Consider the following 17111-nt stretch of genomic DNA (forward strand, 5'->3'; position numbering starts at 1 on the left):
CCTTCCGCGCTCACGACGTGGACGTACAGGACGTCAGCGCGAGAGTTGCCGAGCCTGCCCGACAATACACAAGTGTACTGCGCTCTGTATATGTCGGCGCAGTATTCAAACTCGGCGCGGGAAACGAGCGGGGAGGACGCAAGGACGCCGCAGAAGGACGCCGGACCCGACGAAGAGGACACCCGAAGCCGCAGACGGACGCCGGACCCGACGAGGCCGCCGCACAAGACACCAAAACTGTAAGTACAGAAAAACGTTTTTCCACAGGAATCCGCTGCAACTTTAGGGGTGCACGCTATACGCGGGAGCGCGCTATACCCCAATAAATACGGTATATAAAAAACCTCAATGTTTACCATTACTACTTTTCTAGAACTGTGTGCACTTGTCCACATAGGTCAACAAATGATTTAGACAAACTCAATACTATCTGTCATTGTTAAGCCCCATACACACGTGCTGACTATTTCCCCGAAATCAGCCGGTGCAGTAGAAACCGTCTGACATTCAGCCTGTGAGTACAGGTCCTTGTCATGCAAAATGAGATCTCACGACTGGATTCTGTCGAACGAGCATGCTGGAAAACCAGCAGCTGATCGGTATCTGATCAGCATTGGCAGCCAATGACTGCGAGCACTGATCAGTGTGTTCTGACTAACATTGCATAGTTAGTACAGCAATTTCCTCTCAAGCTCTTCAGTTTTTTTTTTATTCAGTTTGATGGGTTGAACGAAAAAAAAAAAAACAGGCTTTAAATAGCACAGAGAAAGAAAAGATTAGAAGACTTTAATATATCAGCAGAGTTATCTTACATCAAGCCATTGGTCCACAAAGTAGTCCATATCTTTTTTCACTGGTCTTGCGTCACAGCCATGAATTCTCTTAAGTTCCACCAGTAAACGCTTTCCTTTGTTGGTGAATTCGTCAAGTTCTTTCTGGTTCTCCGTAATTTCATTCTTGGCTGATTCATGCTAAGTAAACAATGTTGTCTAAAATTAGCAAACATAATCACAAAGGCAACAATAACAGACTGAGTTGGGGGAAGATTGAAGTTACAATTTTTCTATGTTTTAGTTTTGTGGTCTGGTAGAAATATATTTTAAAGTAAGTTTTGTTGGCCTGCAACCAGTGATGACTGCAAGTTAGAAGTGACCCTAGACCATATACAAATACAAGCTGCAGTTATCTTCCTTCACTAAACGTTAGAAAAAAGATCTTTTTTGAAAAAGAAGCCATTGCACAGCCAGGAACACTATTTTACTTTATTTTTCAGTTATGCTGTTTCCTATACAGGTATACTGTTTCCCTGTACAGGTATACTGGGCCAGATTCACAGCGGAGATACGACGGAGTATCTCAGATACTCCGTCGTATCTCTCAGAGTATCTATGCGAATGATTCATAGAACCAGTTACGCATAGATAGCCCTAAGATCCGACAGGTGTAATTGTTTTACACTGTCGGATCTTAGGATGCAGTACCGCGGCCGCCGCTGGGGGGAGTTTGCGTCGTATTCCAGCGTCGGGTATGCAAATTAGCAGTTACGGCGATCCACGACGGATTTTCGCGTTCGCTACGTCGTCGCTAGTATAGTTTCCCGTCGCAATTTTAGGCGTCGTTTGACCTGCCCTAACTTTAGACAGCACACGTAGGTGCTGTTTAAAGTATGGCCGTCGTTCCCGCGTCGAAATGTAAAAATTCACGTCGTTTGCGTAAGACGTCCGGGAATACAGAAGTACGCTACGCACGTCGCCGTTCGAAAAAATGACGTCACTTCGCGCAAAGCACGGCGGGAATTTCGAAACGGAGCATGCGCAGTAGGTCCGGCGCGGGAGCGCGCCTAATTTAAATGGCACACGCCCATTTAAATTACGTGGGCTTACGCCGGAGGCCGCCAGCGTAGGTTTTCATTGCAAGTGCTTTGTGAATCAGGCACTTGCGATGAAAACTTGCGGTGGTGTAACGTATCTACGATACGTTACGCCGCCGCTAGTCTACGTGAATCTGGCCCACTGTTTCCCTGTACAGGTATACTGTTTCCTGTACAGGTATACTGTTGCCCTGTACAGGTATACTGTTGCCCTGTACAGGTATACTGTTTTCCTGTACAGGTATACTGTTTCCCTGTACAGGTATACTGTTTCCCTGTACAGGTATACTGTTTCCCTGTACAGGTATACTGTTTCCCTGTACAGGTATACTGTTGCCATGTACAGGTATACTGTTTCCCTGTACAGGTATACTGTTTCCTGCATCACGTCCATGATAAATGGACAGTGATAATGATGCAGACTCATTGTGGAATAGCCAAGCTAGAGGCAAGGCATTAAAGGCAGCACAATAGGGATTGGTTGATGTTAAGGGGACTCTGCTGCAACCTTCATGATGTACACAAAGCTGACACTTCTGAAGGGGCAATGCACTTTTAGGCAGTTAATATCTGACTGGGTCATGTCATTGTAGATATTGAAAACGTGGTTCTTCTGTGACTATTGCATTCCCTTTTCAAAGTGAATCAAAAAGATGAGGAGGGTACAAAGCTGCTACAATACCTAGCCAAGGATCCCATTTGGCCTTAATCCATCTTTGTGGATAGGTGACATTAGATGCTTTTTTGCTGAACCAGGATAAAGGTACAGTATGCCGCTTGCCTGGCTTTGCAACATAACAATTATAAGCAAATCACAAGGCTGTACAGAATTACAAATCTGTTTGTTTTAAACATACTGTATATGTATGTAAACCAAGGACAAGGAAGGCTTAAGGATTTGAACAAGCTGCGCAACTAATATGAACATACAAATATCTGTAACACTAGATGATGTGATGCAGATGCGATGAATTCACATGGAACAATTGGTGTTATCCACAATAATAAAACAGTCCCAATGATTGTGAATTAAACAGGGGCACTGGACGAAGTCTTCTAAGACGAAACGGCGTAGGTTAGCGGCGTGCTGACGTCTTTAACCACATACTGTGTCCCGGAGTGAACGGGTTGTGCTAGCCGGCCGGCTAAATTTTCACAAGCAAATTTTATCTACTTTCCTGTAAGTGTGATTTTAATCTTTTATAATAAACTGCCATACGGATTCACACTATGTCAGCTTTTTTCCCTCTCCACATTGGTTTCAAACTATATCTATCTTCGGCCCATTGTTGGTGAAATCGTGACTCTTCGATATCCTGCCACAAAAGCCCTTGGCTGGGGAGATCTGCCGTCAGAAGATCTCTAGTTGGGATCTTTCCCTCTGGTAAGGGGCAGTGTGTTTAAAAGATGGAGGTGTCTTATCTATCTGTGCACTATTCTGAGGTCTTCTAGCGTTGATGTCACTATCCACTTGAAGGAATTTGATTATTGACTGTTATTAATCATCATCAGATGCACGTCTTCATGTATTCCAACAATAGACTCAATTTTTATTCATTTATTTTTCTATCTGTTTAATTCACAATCATTGGGACTGTTGTATTATTGTGGATAACACCAATTGTTCCATGTGAATTCATCGCATCTGCATAACATCATCTAGTGTTACAGATATTTGTATGTTCATATTAGTTGCGCAGCTTGTTCTCTATTATATTTGTTTGTTGTGGGTATCTCACATTGTTAAGTTGCTAGCATTTTTAATTTTAATTAAATTTTTAGGTTCACCTATTAGACAGCGCAGTATCACTACATTTTCCCTTAAGGATTTGAGCCTGACAAGCATGGGCATGCGGTCGCCCCCTCCCTCTATAAAACATAGGATTAGGTTAGATAGTGTAATAGTGTAAATAATATATGCATAGGTCAGGTATTAGGGACAGGGCCCCTTTAAGAGATGTTCAAACAGGGGTGGGGGGTGGGATTAGAGGTACAGGTGTATTGCGTATGGCCCAGATAGTCATGTGACCCCTAAGGAATGTTCTAGAAGGGGCTTATTATATATAGGACCCCTCTAGCAAGTGTTTCCTGTCAGTTCACACCTGGATAGTGCAAGTGCAACAAGTGGTCTGTCACCCTGCGTATGTTGGGGGGACTTTTGAAATTATTCGGTATGCTCGAGTCCTTTAAGACTGAGCTGTTTAAGTTTAATTTGTGGATTTTATGAATTAATACAATTATATGAATATTGTCACTATTATTTATTTATCTGAATAAACCAATAAACGTTCTGCGGCCAATCTCTGCCAAAGTAGTAGTTTGTTTATTTAATTAAGTATTATGAGTTTGGTATTCGGGGATGTTCCCCATGTATTTAGATTTACCTGGAGTTTTTCTATAATAATTTTTTAATAATTAACTTATAATTTAGCTTTTTGACATCCCACTAATTATTAGAGTACAACATAACAAACCTGAAACAAAATTTTAGAGTGGCCATAAAAAGAAAATATGACAGTCTGAGTTAAAGAGGTTGTGAAGTCTTCTTTTTCCCTTGAAATTACAAACATGTTATACACACCTGCTTTGTGCAATGGCAAACCTTGTGGTGTCCCCTGCCAGCACTCTCGGTTTCTCCTCTTTTTTGGGCACCACCATAGGAAGCTACTTCCTTTGGGGGTGTACCTGCAGGCTTGCTCCTGAGCTGGGCTATGTGCATCCATAGAAACACACAGTGCAGCATGGATTGGCCCCTTACTCCTCAGAGGATTTGACCCACAGCACCAGGAGCTGCTCTTGGACAAGCCTCTGAGAGTGAGGAGAAGGGAGAGAACAGATGCAGCCAGGCGCAGCGCTGAATCGTTGATAAGCATTTTAGCGAGGGGGGGGCACACAGATAGTGGTAGAATGTTTTTTACTTTAACTCCATTTTTATTGGAGAATTGTGAGGTGATTACAACAAAGATGGTTCATGGTATAAACCAGCATTGCAAAAGGAAAGGGTATATATGCACACCAAAACAAAAGTTACATAAAGTAAAAACACCAATAATCAGCTGACCAGATCCAACATTGAGGCTAGGTGTTCAAGGGAGCATTTGCCGAGTATATATTGAGTAATGCCTAAACAAGAAAATCAGTACCTCATAGAGAGGTATCTAGGAGCAACAAAAAAAGATAAAAAAGGGGGGGCAGGCCTAACCCTGCTTCCAGAAGGGGGAGCAGAAGGCTCTGACAGCAAGCATGGCTCCTGTCACGGGGCAGGGAACCCCTGACCCTGTTCCTTAAAACTTGAAGCCTAGTAAAGTGGTAGAATGTTTTTACCCTAATGCGGGCTGAAGACAGCGTGCCAAGTAACACAACCCATAGCAACTCTATCCTGCTGGTATCAGTGACCTGCTGAAATGTGCCATAGCTTCAGGGCATGATCACCCTCTAGGCTTTGGCAGGTAAGTGTCTTCTGATTGTGTTGTTCCTACACTGCCTCTTTAAAACGGAGTTCCACCCAAAAGTGGAACTTCCGCTTAATCCACTCCTCACCCCTTACATGCCACATTTGGCATGTAATTTTTTTGGGGGGTAATGGGGGCTTCAGTAGGAGTGGGACTTCCTGTCCCACTTCCTCCTTCCGCCCAGGGACCGCTAAGGCGATATGTCATATCGCTTTTTGGTGGCCCCTCCCTGTAGGCCATCACCGGGGACACATGACAGGTCCCAGGCGATCGCCTGTCCACTCAGGGAGCGCTGCGCCGTTCACGCATGCGCAATGAGTGCCCGGCCGTGAAGCCGAAAGCTGTCGCGGCCGGGTGCCGACAATTACAATGGAGGCGCCGGCGGAGAAGGGGGGAGAGGAGCGAAGCTCCGGGCAGCGCGTCGCTGGACCGTGGAACAGGTAAGTGTATGTTTATTAAAAGCCAGCAACTACACTTTTTGTAGCTGCTGACTTTTAAAAAACATAAAAAACTTCTGTAACTTCCCTTTAATGCCTGGCTCATCTATCTAAGCAAATTTAAGGCGAAGCTCCAGTCGTTTTTGTTCTTATTAAGAGTCAGTGGCCCAGATTCACAAAGCACTTACGCCAACGTATCTCCAGATACGCCGTGTAAGTGTAAGTATGCGCCGTCGTATCTATGCGCCGTGCCCATAAACTGAGATACGCCTGAAAATAGGCTTCATCCGACCAACGTAACTTTCCTACGCCGTCGTATCGTGGGTGCATATTTACGCTGGGCGCATTTTCCGCTCCCATAGATTTTCTATGCACATATGCAAATGAGGGAGATACGCCGATTCACAAACGTAGTTGCGCCCAGCGCATAATATACGCGGTTTGCGTAAGTCGTACGTCCGGCGTAAAGTTATTCCCCATATAGGAGGCGCAACTCATGCAAAGGTATGGACCAGGGAACACAAGCCGTCGTATCTTTTGTCGTTTACGTAGTACGTGAATAGGGCTGGGCGTAGGTTACGTTCACGTCGTAGCCAGTGATTCGTTGTATCTTAGGGAGTAGTTCCGACGTGATTCTGCGCATGCGCACTGGGATGCGTCCACGGGATGGCGCATGCGCCGTACGTTATTTGTATCTTTATGACGCTCAATCCATCATTTGCATGGGGTCACGCCTCATTAGCATGGCTCACGCCCACTTCCACCTACGCTGGCTTACGCCGAGGAAACCCAGCGTATCTTTAAGAGCGAGTGGGAGCGAGTGCTTTGTGAATCCAGTGCTTGCATCTGTGCGCTGCGTCGGCGTAGCGTATATTAGATACGCTACACCCGCATAAATATGTGCCGATGTATGTGAATCCGGGCCACTATTTACAAAAAATGACATGCCAAATGTGGCATCGGAGGAGGGGAGGAGTGCTTAAAGCGGAACCCCTTTTGGATGAAGCTCCGCTTTAACTAGTTGTAATGATTGAAGTAGAATAGTCACAGATTCATCAATTTTGGATTCTCTTGAATACTTCCATGTAAATCACTCTGATCTGTGGAGAATTACAAATTAGAAATTTGGGCAGTAGATGTTTATGGATTGTATCATTCTCTGCAAAGTGGATTCACCTGGTTTTCAAACCATTCTATTAAAAAATACTAGAAACTTATACCGCGTACACACGGTCGTTTTTTGTGATGAAAAAAAAACGTCATTTTTAAATACGTAATTTAAAATGACCGTGTGTGGGGAAAACTTTGTTTTATGTCTTCTGAAAAACGACAACAAAAAAATTAGAGTATGCTTAAATTTTTTATGTCGTTTTTCAAAACGTCGTTTTTTTTGTCATAAAAAATGACCGTGTGTAGGCTAAAACGACGTTTAAAACAACGTTTTTAAACCCGCGCATGCTCAGAAGCAAGTTATGACGCGAGCTTGAATGGAACAGAGTGCCGCCGTACGTGCTGAACGTAACCGCGCTTTGCTAGAGCATTTTGAAAAAACGATGGTGTGCAGGCAATGCGTTTTTTAAAATTAAGTTTGAAAAACGTTGTTTTCTTTCATGAGAAAAAATGACATTTTTTTTCATCACAAAAAACGACCGTGTGTACGCGGCATAAGAGCACTTTGAAATGTATTGTACATGAACATAGAATACTAAAATAGAAAGTACATTACATTAAAGATATGTTCTTACTTTTGCAATGGTGCGGCGGATGTCCTCTTGATCTTTTAAAGTGGATTTGATTGTGATCATATTTTCCACAGTTTCTAAAACCTTCATTATAAAGGATTTTACATGTTCATACTCTTTCATTAGATCAATAAGTGCCAGACACTGCTCTTGACTGAAATAAGAGAAACAAATATAGTTCACTGAATAGGAGGAACATTCAAAAACATTTTTATGAATATCAAAAGGAACGTACCATTACATTATAATTAATCTGGATCTGAATTTTCAAATACTATACTGACATTTCGTATTAAAGTGGTACGGCTTATGTCCAGGGAGCCAGGGCCGCCATCAGGGGGGTACAGGCCAGTGGCGGAATTATCATGGTCGCGGCAGTCGCAATTGCGACTGGGCCCCGCAGTTCTGCTACTTTAGGGGGGCCCGCAGACCCCCCTTTATCTGTCCACCAGTTTGAGGTGCCGCGGAAATCCCCCCCGCCCGTCCATCTGCTAGTGTGAACGGCCCGCCACTTAGCACCGCCGCGGGAGGAGGGGGGGTTTGTCAGTTGATACTGTTGAGGAGTTGAGGATAAGGGGAGAGAAGGCAGAGCTGAGACGCTGAGACAGTGGACGTGGACGTGGACCGCTCTGCCCCGCCCCTATCCAGAGAGAATGTGGGGAGGCGAGGGAGGTCACTGAAAAAGAAAGTCAGCTGACACCCAGGGTTGGACTGGCCATCGGGACTACCGGGAGTTTCCCGGTGGGCCGATGGCTCAGTGGGCCAGTTGTCACTCAGGGGCGTCGGGAGGGGGTGGCTAAAGCCCCGAATGGGTCCCCAAAAAGCCCGGAGTCTGCCCTGAGTGTAAACATCCAGACCAGTGATGATTGGTGGGCAAGCGGGGGCGTGCGGCCGCAGTGAGAGTGGAGCTGTCAAAACGATGTCGGGGATGGGCGGGGCCAATATGCGGGGGCACCCCCATCATCAGTGCTTAGATGTGACAGCTCCACTCTCACTGCAGCAGCAAGCCCGATACCAATGTGCGGGGCCCCTTTCCTCCAGTACATTTGCAAACACTGCCTGTATACACTCTGACAGTTAGAATGTATACAGGCAGTGTTTGCTATGTACTGGACGAAGGGGGCCCCGCACATCGGTATCGGGTCATGCGGCTGCAGAGTCTGACTGCTGGCTGGGGAGGAAGGTGGTGGCCGCACCCGTTGCCACTACTGCAAGTGCACGGTTCCAGTGCAGGCTGCAGAGTATTGCTGCTGGAGGGGGTGCATGGCGGGTGGAGTGCACTGTGCAGGGTGACAACAGTGAACCTGTTGAACATCCTGCCTGTGTGTCCTCTCAGACCTCTTCTCTCCCGTGTAACTCCTCCTCCTTCCCCCCCACAGCCGCTCTCATCCATACAATAGAAGACAGACTGTCCGAGCAGAAGTTGCTGTTAAAAAGGTAAAAAGCCTGTGATTGGTTGCTAGGGGCAGTCCTAGCAACCAATCGTCTGTCTGTAACATTGAAAGTTGAACAGCTCCCGCCTTCTGCTTGGACGCTTCGCATCCTCTGAGTGTCTTCTCCCTGCTGTGTAAGGTAAGGGAGGGGGCACTGACATAAAGGGAGCTGTGTTTTGTTGCAAAGGATACCAAAAAGAAGGGGACTGTGTAAGGAGGGGGGGGGGGTCAGTGTTTGTGTAAGGAGGGGGGGTCAGTGTTTGTGTAAGGAGGGGGGTCAGTGTTTGTGTGAGGGGGGGGGGGGGTCAGTGTTTGTGTGAGGGGGGGTCAGTGTTTGTGTAGGGGGGGGGGGATAGTGTTTGTGTAAGGAGGGGGGGTCAGTGTTTGTGTAAGGAGGGGGGGACAGTGTTTGTGTAAGGAGGGGGGGGTCAGTGTTTGTGTAAGGAGGGGGGGGACAGTGTTTGTGTAAGGAGGGGGGGACAGTGTTTGTGTAAGGAGGGGGGGGACAGTGTTTGTTTCAGGAGGGGGGTCAGTGTATGTGTCTGATTTTTTTTTTTAATATGCAGCGGGAGGGGGGGGGGGGTAAATGCACTGCCGCTGGTCATAGTAACTGATTTATTAGACCCTTTCACACTGAGCCGCCCATAGCGTCGGCGGTAAAACGCCGCTATTTTTACCGCCGACAATTGCGTATAGTTTGTGTGTGTGTGTGCAAAAATTAAGTGGGCCGGTCTGGATGAAGTCCAGGGCCAAATTTTTGTCCCAGTCCACCCCTGCTGACACCAATCACCTGAAGGGGGAGGAGCTGGCAATCCATGAGGGAAAGGCATCCCTAGGCTCACGTGTGACTGAGTTCTGAGGAGGAATCAATTGCCACTAAGTAAGTGACAAATTTCTAGTGCAATCGATTCCAACCTCCACCACCTCTGCCTCTTACTGATCATCCCATCCCCCACCACTCCTGCCACCCCCCTCAATACCACCGCTGCCACCCCCCCATAACACCACCGCTGCCACCCCCCCATAACACCACCGCTGCCACCCCCCATAACACCACCGCTGCCACCCCCCCATAACACCACCGCTGCCACCCCCCCATAACACCACCGCTGCCACCCCCCATAACACCACCGCTGCCACCCCCCCATAACACCACCGCTGCCACCCCCCATAACACCACCGCTGCCACCCCCCCATAACACCACCGCTGCCACCCCCCCATTAACACCACCGCTGCCAACCCCTATAACACCACCGCTGCCACCCCAATAACACCACCGCTGCCACCCCCCATAACACCACCGCTGCCACCCCCCATAACACCACCGCTGCCACCCCCCCCCATAACACCACCGCTGCCACCCCCCATAACACCACCGCTGCCACCCCCCCATAACACCACCGCTGCCACCCCCCCATAACACCACCGCTGCCACCCCCTATAACACCACCGCTGCCACCCCCCCCATAACACCACCGCTGCCACCCCCCATAACACCACCGCTGCCACCCCCCCATAACACCACCGCTGCCACCCCCCCATAACACCACCGCTGCCACCCCCCATAACACCACCGCTGCCACCCCACCATAACACCACCGCTGCCACCCCCCCATAACACCACCGCTGCCACCCCCCATAATACCACCGCTGCCACCCCATAACACCACCGCTGCCACCCCCCCATAACACCACCGCTGCCACCCCCCATAACACCACCGCTGCCACCCCCATAACACCACCGCTGCCACCCCCCATAACACCACCGTAACACAACCGCTGCCACCCCCTTAACACCACCGCTGCCACCCCTCCTCAACACTATCACCTCTGACACCTCCCCTCAATACCACCACCACTGCCACCCCCTCTCAACACTACCACTGCCACCCCCTCTCAACACTACCACTGCCATACCCTTTCAACACTATCACTACCACCCCCCATCAACACAGCCGCTGCCACCCCCCCCCCCCCCAACACCACCGCTGCCACCCCCTTCAACACCACCATCACTGATGCCACCCCCCCCGCCCCCAACACCCCTCAAAAAAAGTATCAAAATTATGCTTTTTCGGTGGGGGCCTTCATGATTTCTTGCATCGGGGCCCTGAAGTTTCTAGTTACGCCTCTGGTACAGGCAGTACACCTGTAAGGGGCCCGGAGGCCCCCAGGGCCCCAGATGGCAACCCCCCTATTTTTTATTTATTTTTAAATTAAAAAAAATATATTTTTAATATATATTTTTATTTTTTATTAAAGGGCCATTTTAATTTTTTTAGGGGCCCGGGGGCCCCCAGTGCCCCAGATGGCAACCCCCCTTTTTTATAAATGTTTTAATAAAAAAAAAAAAAAAAATTTAATATATTTTTATTTTATTTTTTATTAAAGGGACAATTTTTTTTTAGAGGTCGGGAGGTCCCCAGGGGCCTGGAGATCCCCAGGGCCCCGGATGACAACCCCCCTTTTTTTATAAAAAAAAAACAAAAACTTTTTTTTATATATGTTTTTATTTATTGTATATATATATATATATATATATATATATATATATATATATATATATATAAATGTTAGTATTATTATTAAAGGACCCATAGGTCCCCAGGGCCCTGAATGGCAACCCCCCTTTTTCATATAAAAAAAATAATATATCCCCAGGGCCCCATGTGGCAAACATCCTTTTTTATTTTTTTATAAATGTTTATTTTATTTTTTTTGTTTATATATTTTATTTTATTTTTTTATTAAAGGGCCCAGAGGTCCCCAGGGCCCTGGATGGCAACCCCCACCCTTTTTTTTATGAATGTTTATTTAAAAAATATATATATTTTATTTTTTATTAAAGGGCCCAGAGGTTTATTTAAAAAAAAAAATATTAAATGGCCCAGAGGTCCCGGATGACAACCCCCCTTTTTTGTAATTTATTTTTATAAAAAAAAATATTAAAGGGCCCAGAGGTCCCCAGATGGATGGCAACCCCCCCTTTTAAAAAAAAATATATATATTTTTTATTTATTTTTATTAAAGGGCCCAGAGGTCTACACCCCTTTTTTTATAAATGTTTGTATCAATTCGCGGCAGCCCCCCCCCCCCCGCTTCTCAATCTTAGGCGGCAGCCCCCCCCCCCCCCCAGTTCTCTGCTCCAGGGGGCCCATGCCTGAAGCTGTGTAAGGGGCCCCATAATTCCTGATGGTGGCCCTGTAGGGAGCTAAGGACCTCCTGAAAAAAAAAGTCTGATTGGACCAAACACATAGGGCCTGAAAACATTGTGAATATGAGATTGTGTAATCTCACAGTATATCTCTTATTTACTTTTTTTTGTTTTAAATAAATTTACTGGCCACACTTTTTGGGTTCTCTAAGTTTTCTACTGCTTAATGCTAATGGGAGTGGATGGTTTATTGATTGATAGTAGAAGAAGGGTGATGTGTAGACCAAAAAACAGCATACTAAGTCTACACTGGCCTTCTTCTACTGGAGGTCAAAATATACAGCAAGTTGCTGGTTTATATTTATGGATTACATCATGGACACTTTGTATTTGTATCTAAAGTTTGTTTTTTTCCATTTAATGATATACAATGGATTACACCATTTTGTTGTTTTTCACAAATTTGGACACTATGGGGTTGAATTACTTACACTAGAGAGTGTAAATTCTGGTGCAGCTCGGCAAAGAAACCAATCAGCTTCCAGGTTTTAATGTCATAGCTAAGTTGAACAAGCTGAAGTTAGAAGCTAACTAACTGCAGGCTCGATATGTAGCAAAAATCCAATGCAGGGGCTACACCATACATGTGATTTAATAAACGTCCATCAAACTATTTTTTTTTTCAAACTGCCAATTTGTAATATTTATGTTGATGGACTTTTAATAAATTGTATGTAAGCAATAAAACAAAGACTACAGTCCTTGTTTTGGATTTGTGAGATATAGAAAATAATACACTATATATATGTATATATAATATGCTGCAGATTACCATGTCAGTAATGTATTTCTTACCTCTCACTGATAAGCCTCTTAGTATCTTCCCAAGTAATGTCCAGTCCATTCAATTCTTTGTCTGCTTCAGCTGCCAGAGATAAATCCTTCTGAGCAATCTGCTTTGCTTTGTCCATCAGCCACTGTCTTTCATGCTGATATGAATTAATTTCCTCCTCCAGTTCATTATAAAATGTTAACCTGTATTCATTTTGAATTAAAAAAAAAGTATATTTTGTTAGATACATAAATAGGATATAAATACCTGCCAGTATGAAATTAATACAACAACTACAGTACACAAATGTACATAAGAGCAGCACTAGCACTTGAAAGAGAAAGATGCATGCACTAGTAAAGGTCCAACAACACATGTTGAAGAAGTGGTTAGCATTTCTTTCATACAGTGCTTGGGTTTACATGTAGAATCTATAATTGTCATTTCTAGCCATGCACATTGTAGGTATTTTACAGTATCAACACAGACTGAGAACACAGGCAAGGAGGCAGGGGTGGGAGAAGGGATGAGTGTCAGGCTGCTCAGGCATCCTGGAGGTGGACAGAGCAGTGTGGGGATCCCCTTCTTCCAGCACACCTGCAGCTCTCGAGTCGGCTGTTGCCCGTACCTGCAGAGGACGGTGCAGTCTTCAGAGGAGGGGGAGAAGAGGAGGACGTTGATGGAGCCGTGGGTTTTTCCCCAGCCCTGCATGTCTGCGGTGGAAGCAGTGAAGCCTTTCAGTGGGCATTAGAGCAGACTGGCTCAGTCCACCCCTGATGTAACCCCTCTGGGGGGTGTCAACTAAGTGCAGTGCGCACCCACCACACCCCCCTTGCGACGCCACTGAGTATCTGCGCAAGTCAACAGTAAAAAAGGTACTGCATGTACTACTGTAAGTTTTGTTTAGTTGAACATAATGTTCTTTTAAAAAACTCTTCTTGAAGAGGCAAGAAAAAGTAAATTTTTCTAATTATTACCTTTGTTGAAATGCTTGTAGGGTTGGCTCTTTCATCTCTTCGCCATCTGCTTTTTCTTCAATGTCTTCAATAGTCTTGAGCAGCCTCTCTCTGCAATCGATAAATGATTTCCACAAAGCTTCAAGAACCTCTGCTTCACTTAGCTTTGTTCCAAGTAATGTCTGTACTTTTTCTAGTTCTAGACCTAGATTGTCAGACAGTGCTCTACAAGAAGTTCTCTGCTCAGAAATAGAGTTCTTTAGGTTATACTGTGCTTTGGTAAGTGCAGTATCTAAAGCTGCAGACACACCTGCTATCTTTTCAATGTCCTGTGAAACAACATTTATGTCTTTTTCAAGGGCATCTGATTTGTCTTTATCCAAGCTGACTGCTCCCACTACTGTTTCTTTTAAGGTTTGAAGGACTCCTAGTTTGTCTGCGTGTATTCTTAAGAAGTCTCCTAATTTGGACAGGGATTCTTGACGTCTTTCTGTGACTTGAGTTGCTTCTTCATATAGCTGAACACAGTCATTGACTCTTTGTTGTAGAAGGGAATGATCTTCTGAAACGGTGAAGGTGCATAACTTGGCAAATTGTTCTTTCAGGTGACTGATTTCTTCTTGCTGTTTTTTCATCTCTGCTATATGTTTCTGTGGGATAAAGACGTATGTAATTACTCACAAAATAATTGTACTTTGCAGGTGAAGTCCATCTGTAAATTGAAAGTGATATTTTACTTTATAGGTCAAGTCTTAGGGCTCATACAGACGAACGGACTGTCCGCTCAAAACGGTCCGCCGGACCGTTTTGAGCGGACATGTCCGCCCGGAGATTTCTGTCTGATGGTTGTACACACCATCAGACAGAAATCCCCGTGTACACGATACGCGGGGACGTGGCTACGCCGTCGCCGCGCCGATGACGCGGCGACGTGCGCGGCCCTGGAAGTTCAATGCTTCCACGCATGCGTCGAAATGTGATTCGACGCATGCGAGGGATGGCGGCCGCTCGGACATGTACGGTGAGTCTGTACAGACGACCGAACATGTCCGACGGACAGGATTCCAGCGGACATGTTTCTTAGCATTTGAAAGAAACATTTGTCCGCTGCAAAACGGTCGGCTGGACAAATGTCCGCTGGAAACCTGTCCGCTCGGCCGTACACACGACCGAACATGTCTGCTGAAACTGGTCCACGGACCAGTTTCAGCAGACATGTTCGGTCGTGTGTACAAGGCCTTATAGGTGGTGCCCCTCTTTGGCTTTCTATACCAATAGAGTATTTCAGTAACAAGATGTCCTAATCATAGTTCCTTTCTTGGCTTTTAAAATGTTCTGCACACCAGTGGGTATTGCCATTATTCATGTTACCCATTTCCAAATAAAAACAAAATAGAAAATCTGAAAGCAAAAATTGGATCTCCACCAAGATAGTCATGGAAATCAAAAAAAAATATGAAAAGGTAGGCAGTTTTAACTGTTCAGCATCTACCAAAACGGAACTATTAGTTGTGGTTGACAGATTCAAAGTAAAGCCTAAAACATAATGCAACTTTACTATGAGAATACAGTACATGTGTACAATTGGCTTGATGTGCAAATATTTCAAGTGTATTAGAAAAGAAGAACACCTCATTTAAAGTCACAGCAGCATCATGTTTAGAGGTAGAGATTTCAGCAGCTTCTTGAAGTTCTCGAAGGAACTGTGTAATCCAGAGGGATGATTCGAGCAACATGTCATCAAATTTCTGATGCTCACTCAGGACAGACTCCAAAACACCGATCCTACAAAAAAGTGATATAAACAGTAATGATGAAGCAAACATGTATTGTAGAAAGTGTAACACAAATGCATTTTGGCTAGTGGACATATTTTCCAATTGCTTTACATACACATACTCTGCTAGTAATTGTGCAATAAACAGGAGGGAAATTACAAACCTTTTGGAAACAGCATCAGGTAAACTATTCCATCTTTGGGACAGATCCTCTAGACGACTCCTCATTGACTCTATGCCACTTTCAGTGGAGGTTGGATACAAAGATGCGGTCAACTGAACCAGAACAGTGTACCTCTGTGATTGTGCTAACTCATCATGAAGAGCCTGGTAAATCCAAAATATCAGTAGTTACTTCATCATATACATTATATTGAAAACAACATTGAGAAAAGTGTCTAGTATATCCTGCATTATTTAGGTTCAATATGTGATCATCTTTTCAGATGTTTATTAAGTAATAACTGTTTATAATTCAAGCAGGAATTTGAGTGTGGTCTAGCATCTTGTTGAGAAACCAGCAAATGGGTAGCACGTAGACCTCTCTTTTGGAAAATGCTACTTGCCGAACTGCCATGCTTGTTTTAGTACCCTGAATTATTAACCCAAAGCAAGTATGCAGTTAAGGACTTCTGACTTTTCTGATATGCCAAATCTGTGACTTAGGCCCCATACACACGAGAGGATTTATCCGCGGATACGGTCCGGCGGACCGTATCCGCGGATAAATCCTCTTGATGATTTCAGAAGATTTCTATGCGATGGCGTGTACACACCATCGCATTGAAATCCGCGCCGAAATCCTCTGGCGATGACGTGTCGCGCCGTCGCCGCGATTATGCCGCGGCGACGGGCGCGACGCTGTCATATAAGGAATTCCACGCATGCGTCAAATCATTACGACGCGTGCGGGGAATCCCTTTGGACGGATGGATCCGGTGAGTCTGTACAGACGAGCGGATCCATCCTTTGGGATGGACTTCAGCAGATGGATTTGTTGAGCATGTCAGCAAATATTCATCTGCTGAAAATCCATCCCAGGGGAGATTTATCCGAGGATAAATATCCGCAGGAGTGTACACACCATAGAATCTATCCGCTGAAACCCATTTGATGGGATTTATCTGCGGATAGATTCTATGGTGTGTACGGGGCCTTATGCCCCGTACACACCATCACTTTATGTGATGAAAAAAAACGACACTTTCTGTGAAGTAAAAAATGACGTTTTTGAAACTTCAATTTTCAAAGACGAAGTTGCATACACACCATCGTTTTCTCACAATGATCTTGCAAAGTCAGGTTACGTTCCACCACGTTTTACCATTGAAGCTAGCTTCTGGGCATGCGTAGATGAAAAAACGTCTTAGAAAACGACGTTTTTTGCTACACACGGTCAATTTCTGTGAGGTAAAAAGTGCACTTTTGAAAAACGACACATAAAATTGAAGCATGC

General features: G+C 45.2%; 1 protein-coding gene across 1 annotated transcript in view; it reads right to left on the reverse strand.

Annotated features, from left to right (window-relative positions):
- The window catches only part of SYNE1 (spectrin repeat containing nuclear envelope protein 1), a 595717-nt gene that overhangs the window by 386006 nt on the left and 192600 nt on the right, over positions 1-17111 (reverse strand). The window contains exons 36-41 of the mRNA XM_040350885.1: positions 15819-15982; positions 15509-15662; positions 13899-14527; positions 12945-13124; positions 7505-7655; positions 813-971 (exon numbers count right to left, since the gene is read on the reverse strand). Coding sequence (XP_040206819.1) covers positions 813-971; positions 7505-7655; positions 12945-13124; positions 13899-14527; positions 15509-15662; positions 15819-15982 — 1437 coding nt within the window. The remainder of the gene's footprint in view (positions 1-812; positions 972-7504; positions 7656-12944; positions 13125-13898; positions 14528-15508; positions 15663-15818; positions 15983-17111) is intronic.

Source organism: Rana temporaria, chromosome 4 (genome assembly GCF_905171775.1).
Source record: "Rana temporaria chromosome 4, aRanTem1.1, whole genome shotgun sequence".
In the NCBI taxonomy this organism is placed as follows: Eukaryota; Metazoa; Chordata; class Amphibia; order Anura; family Ranidae; genus Rana; species Rana temporaria.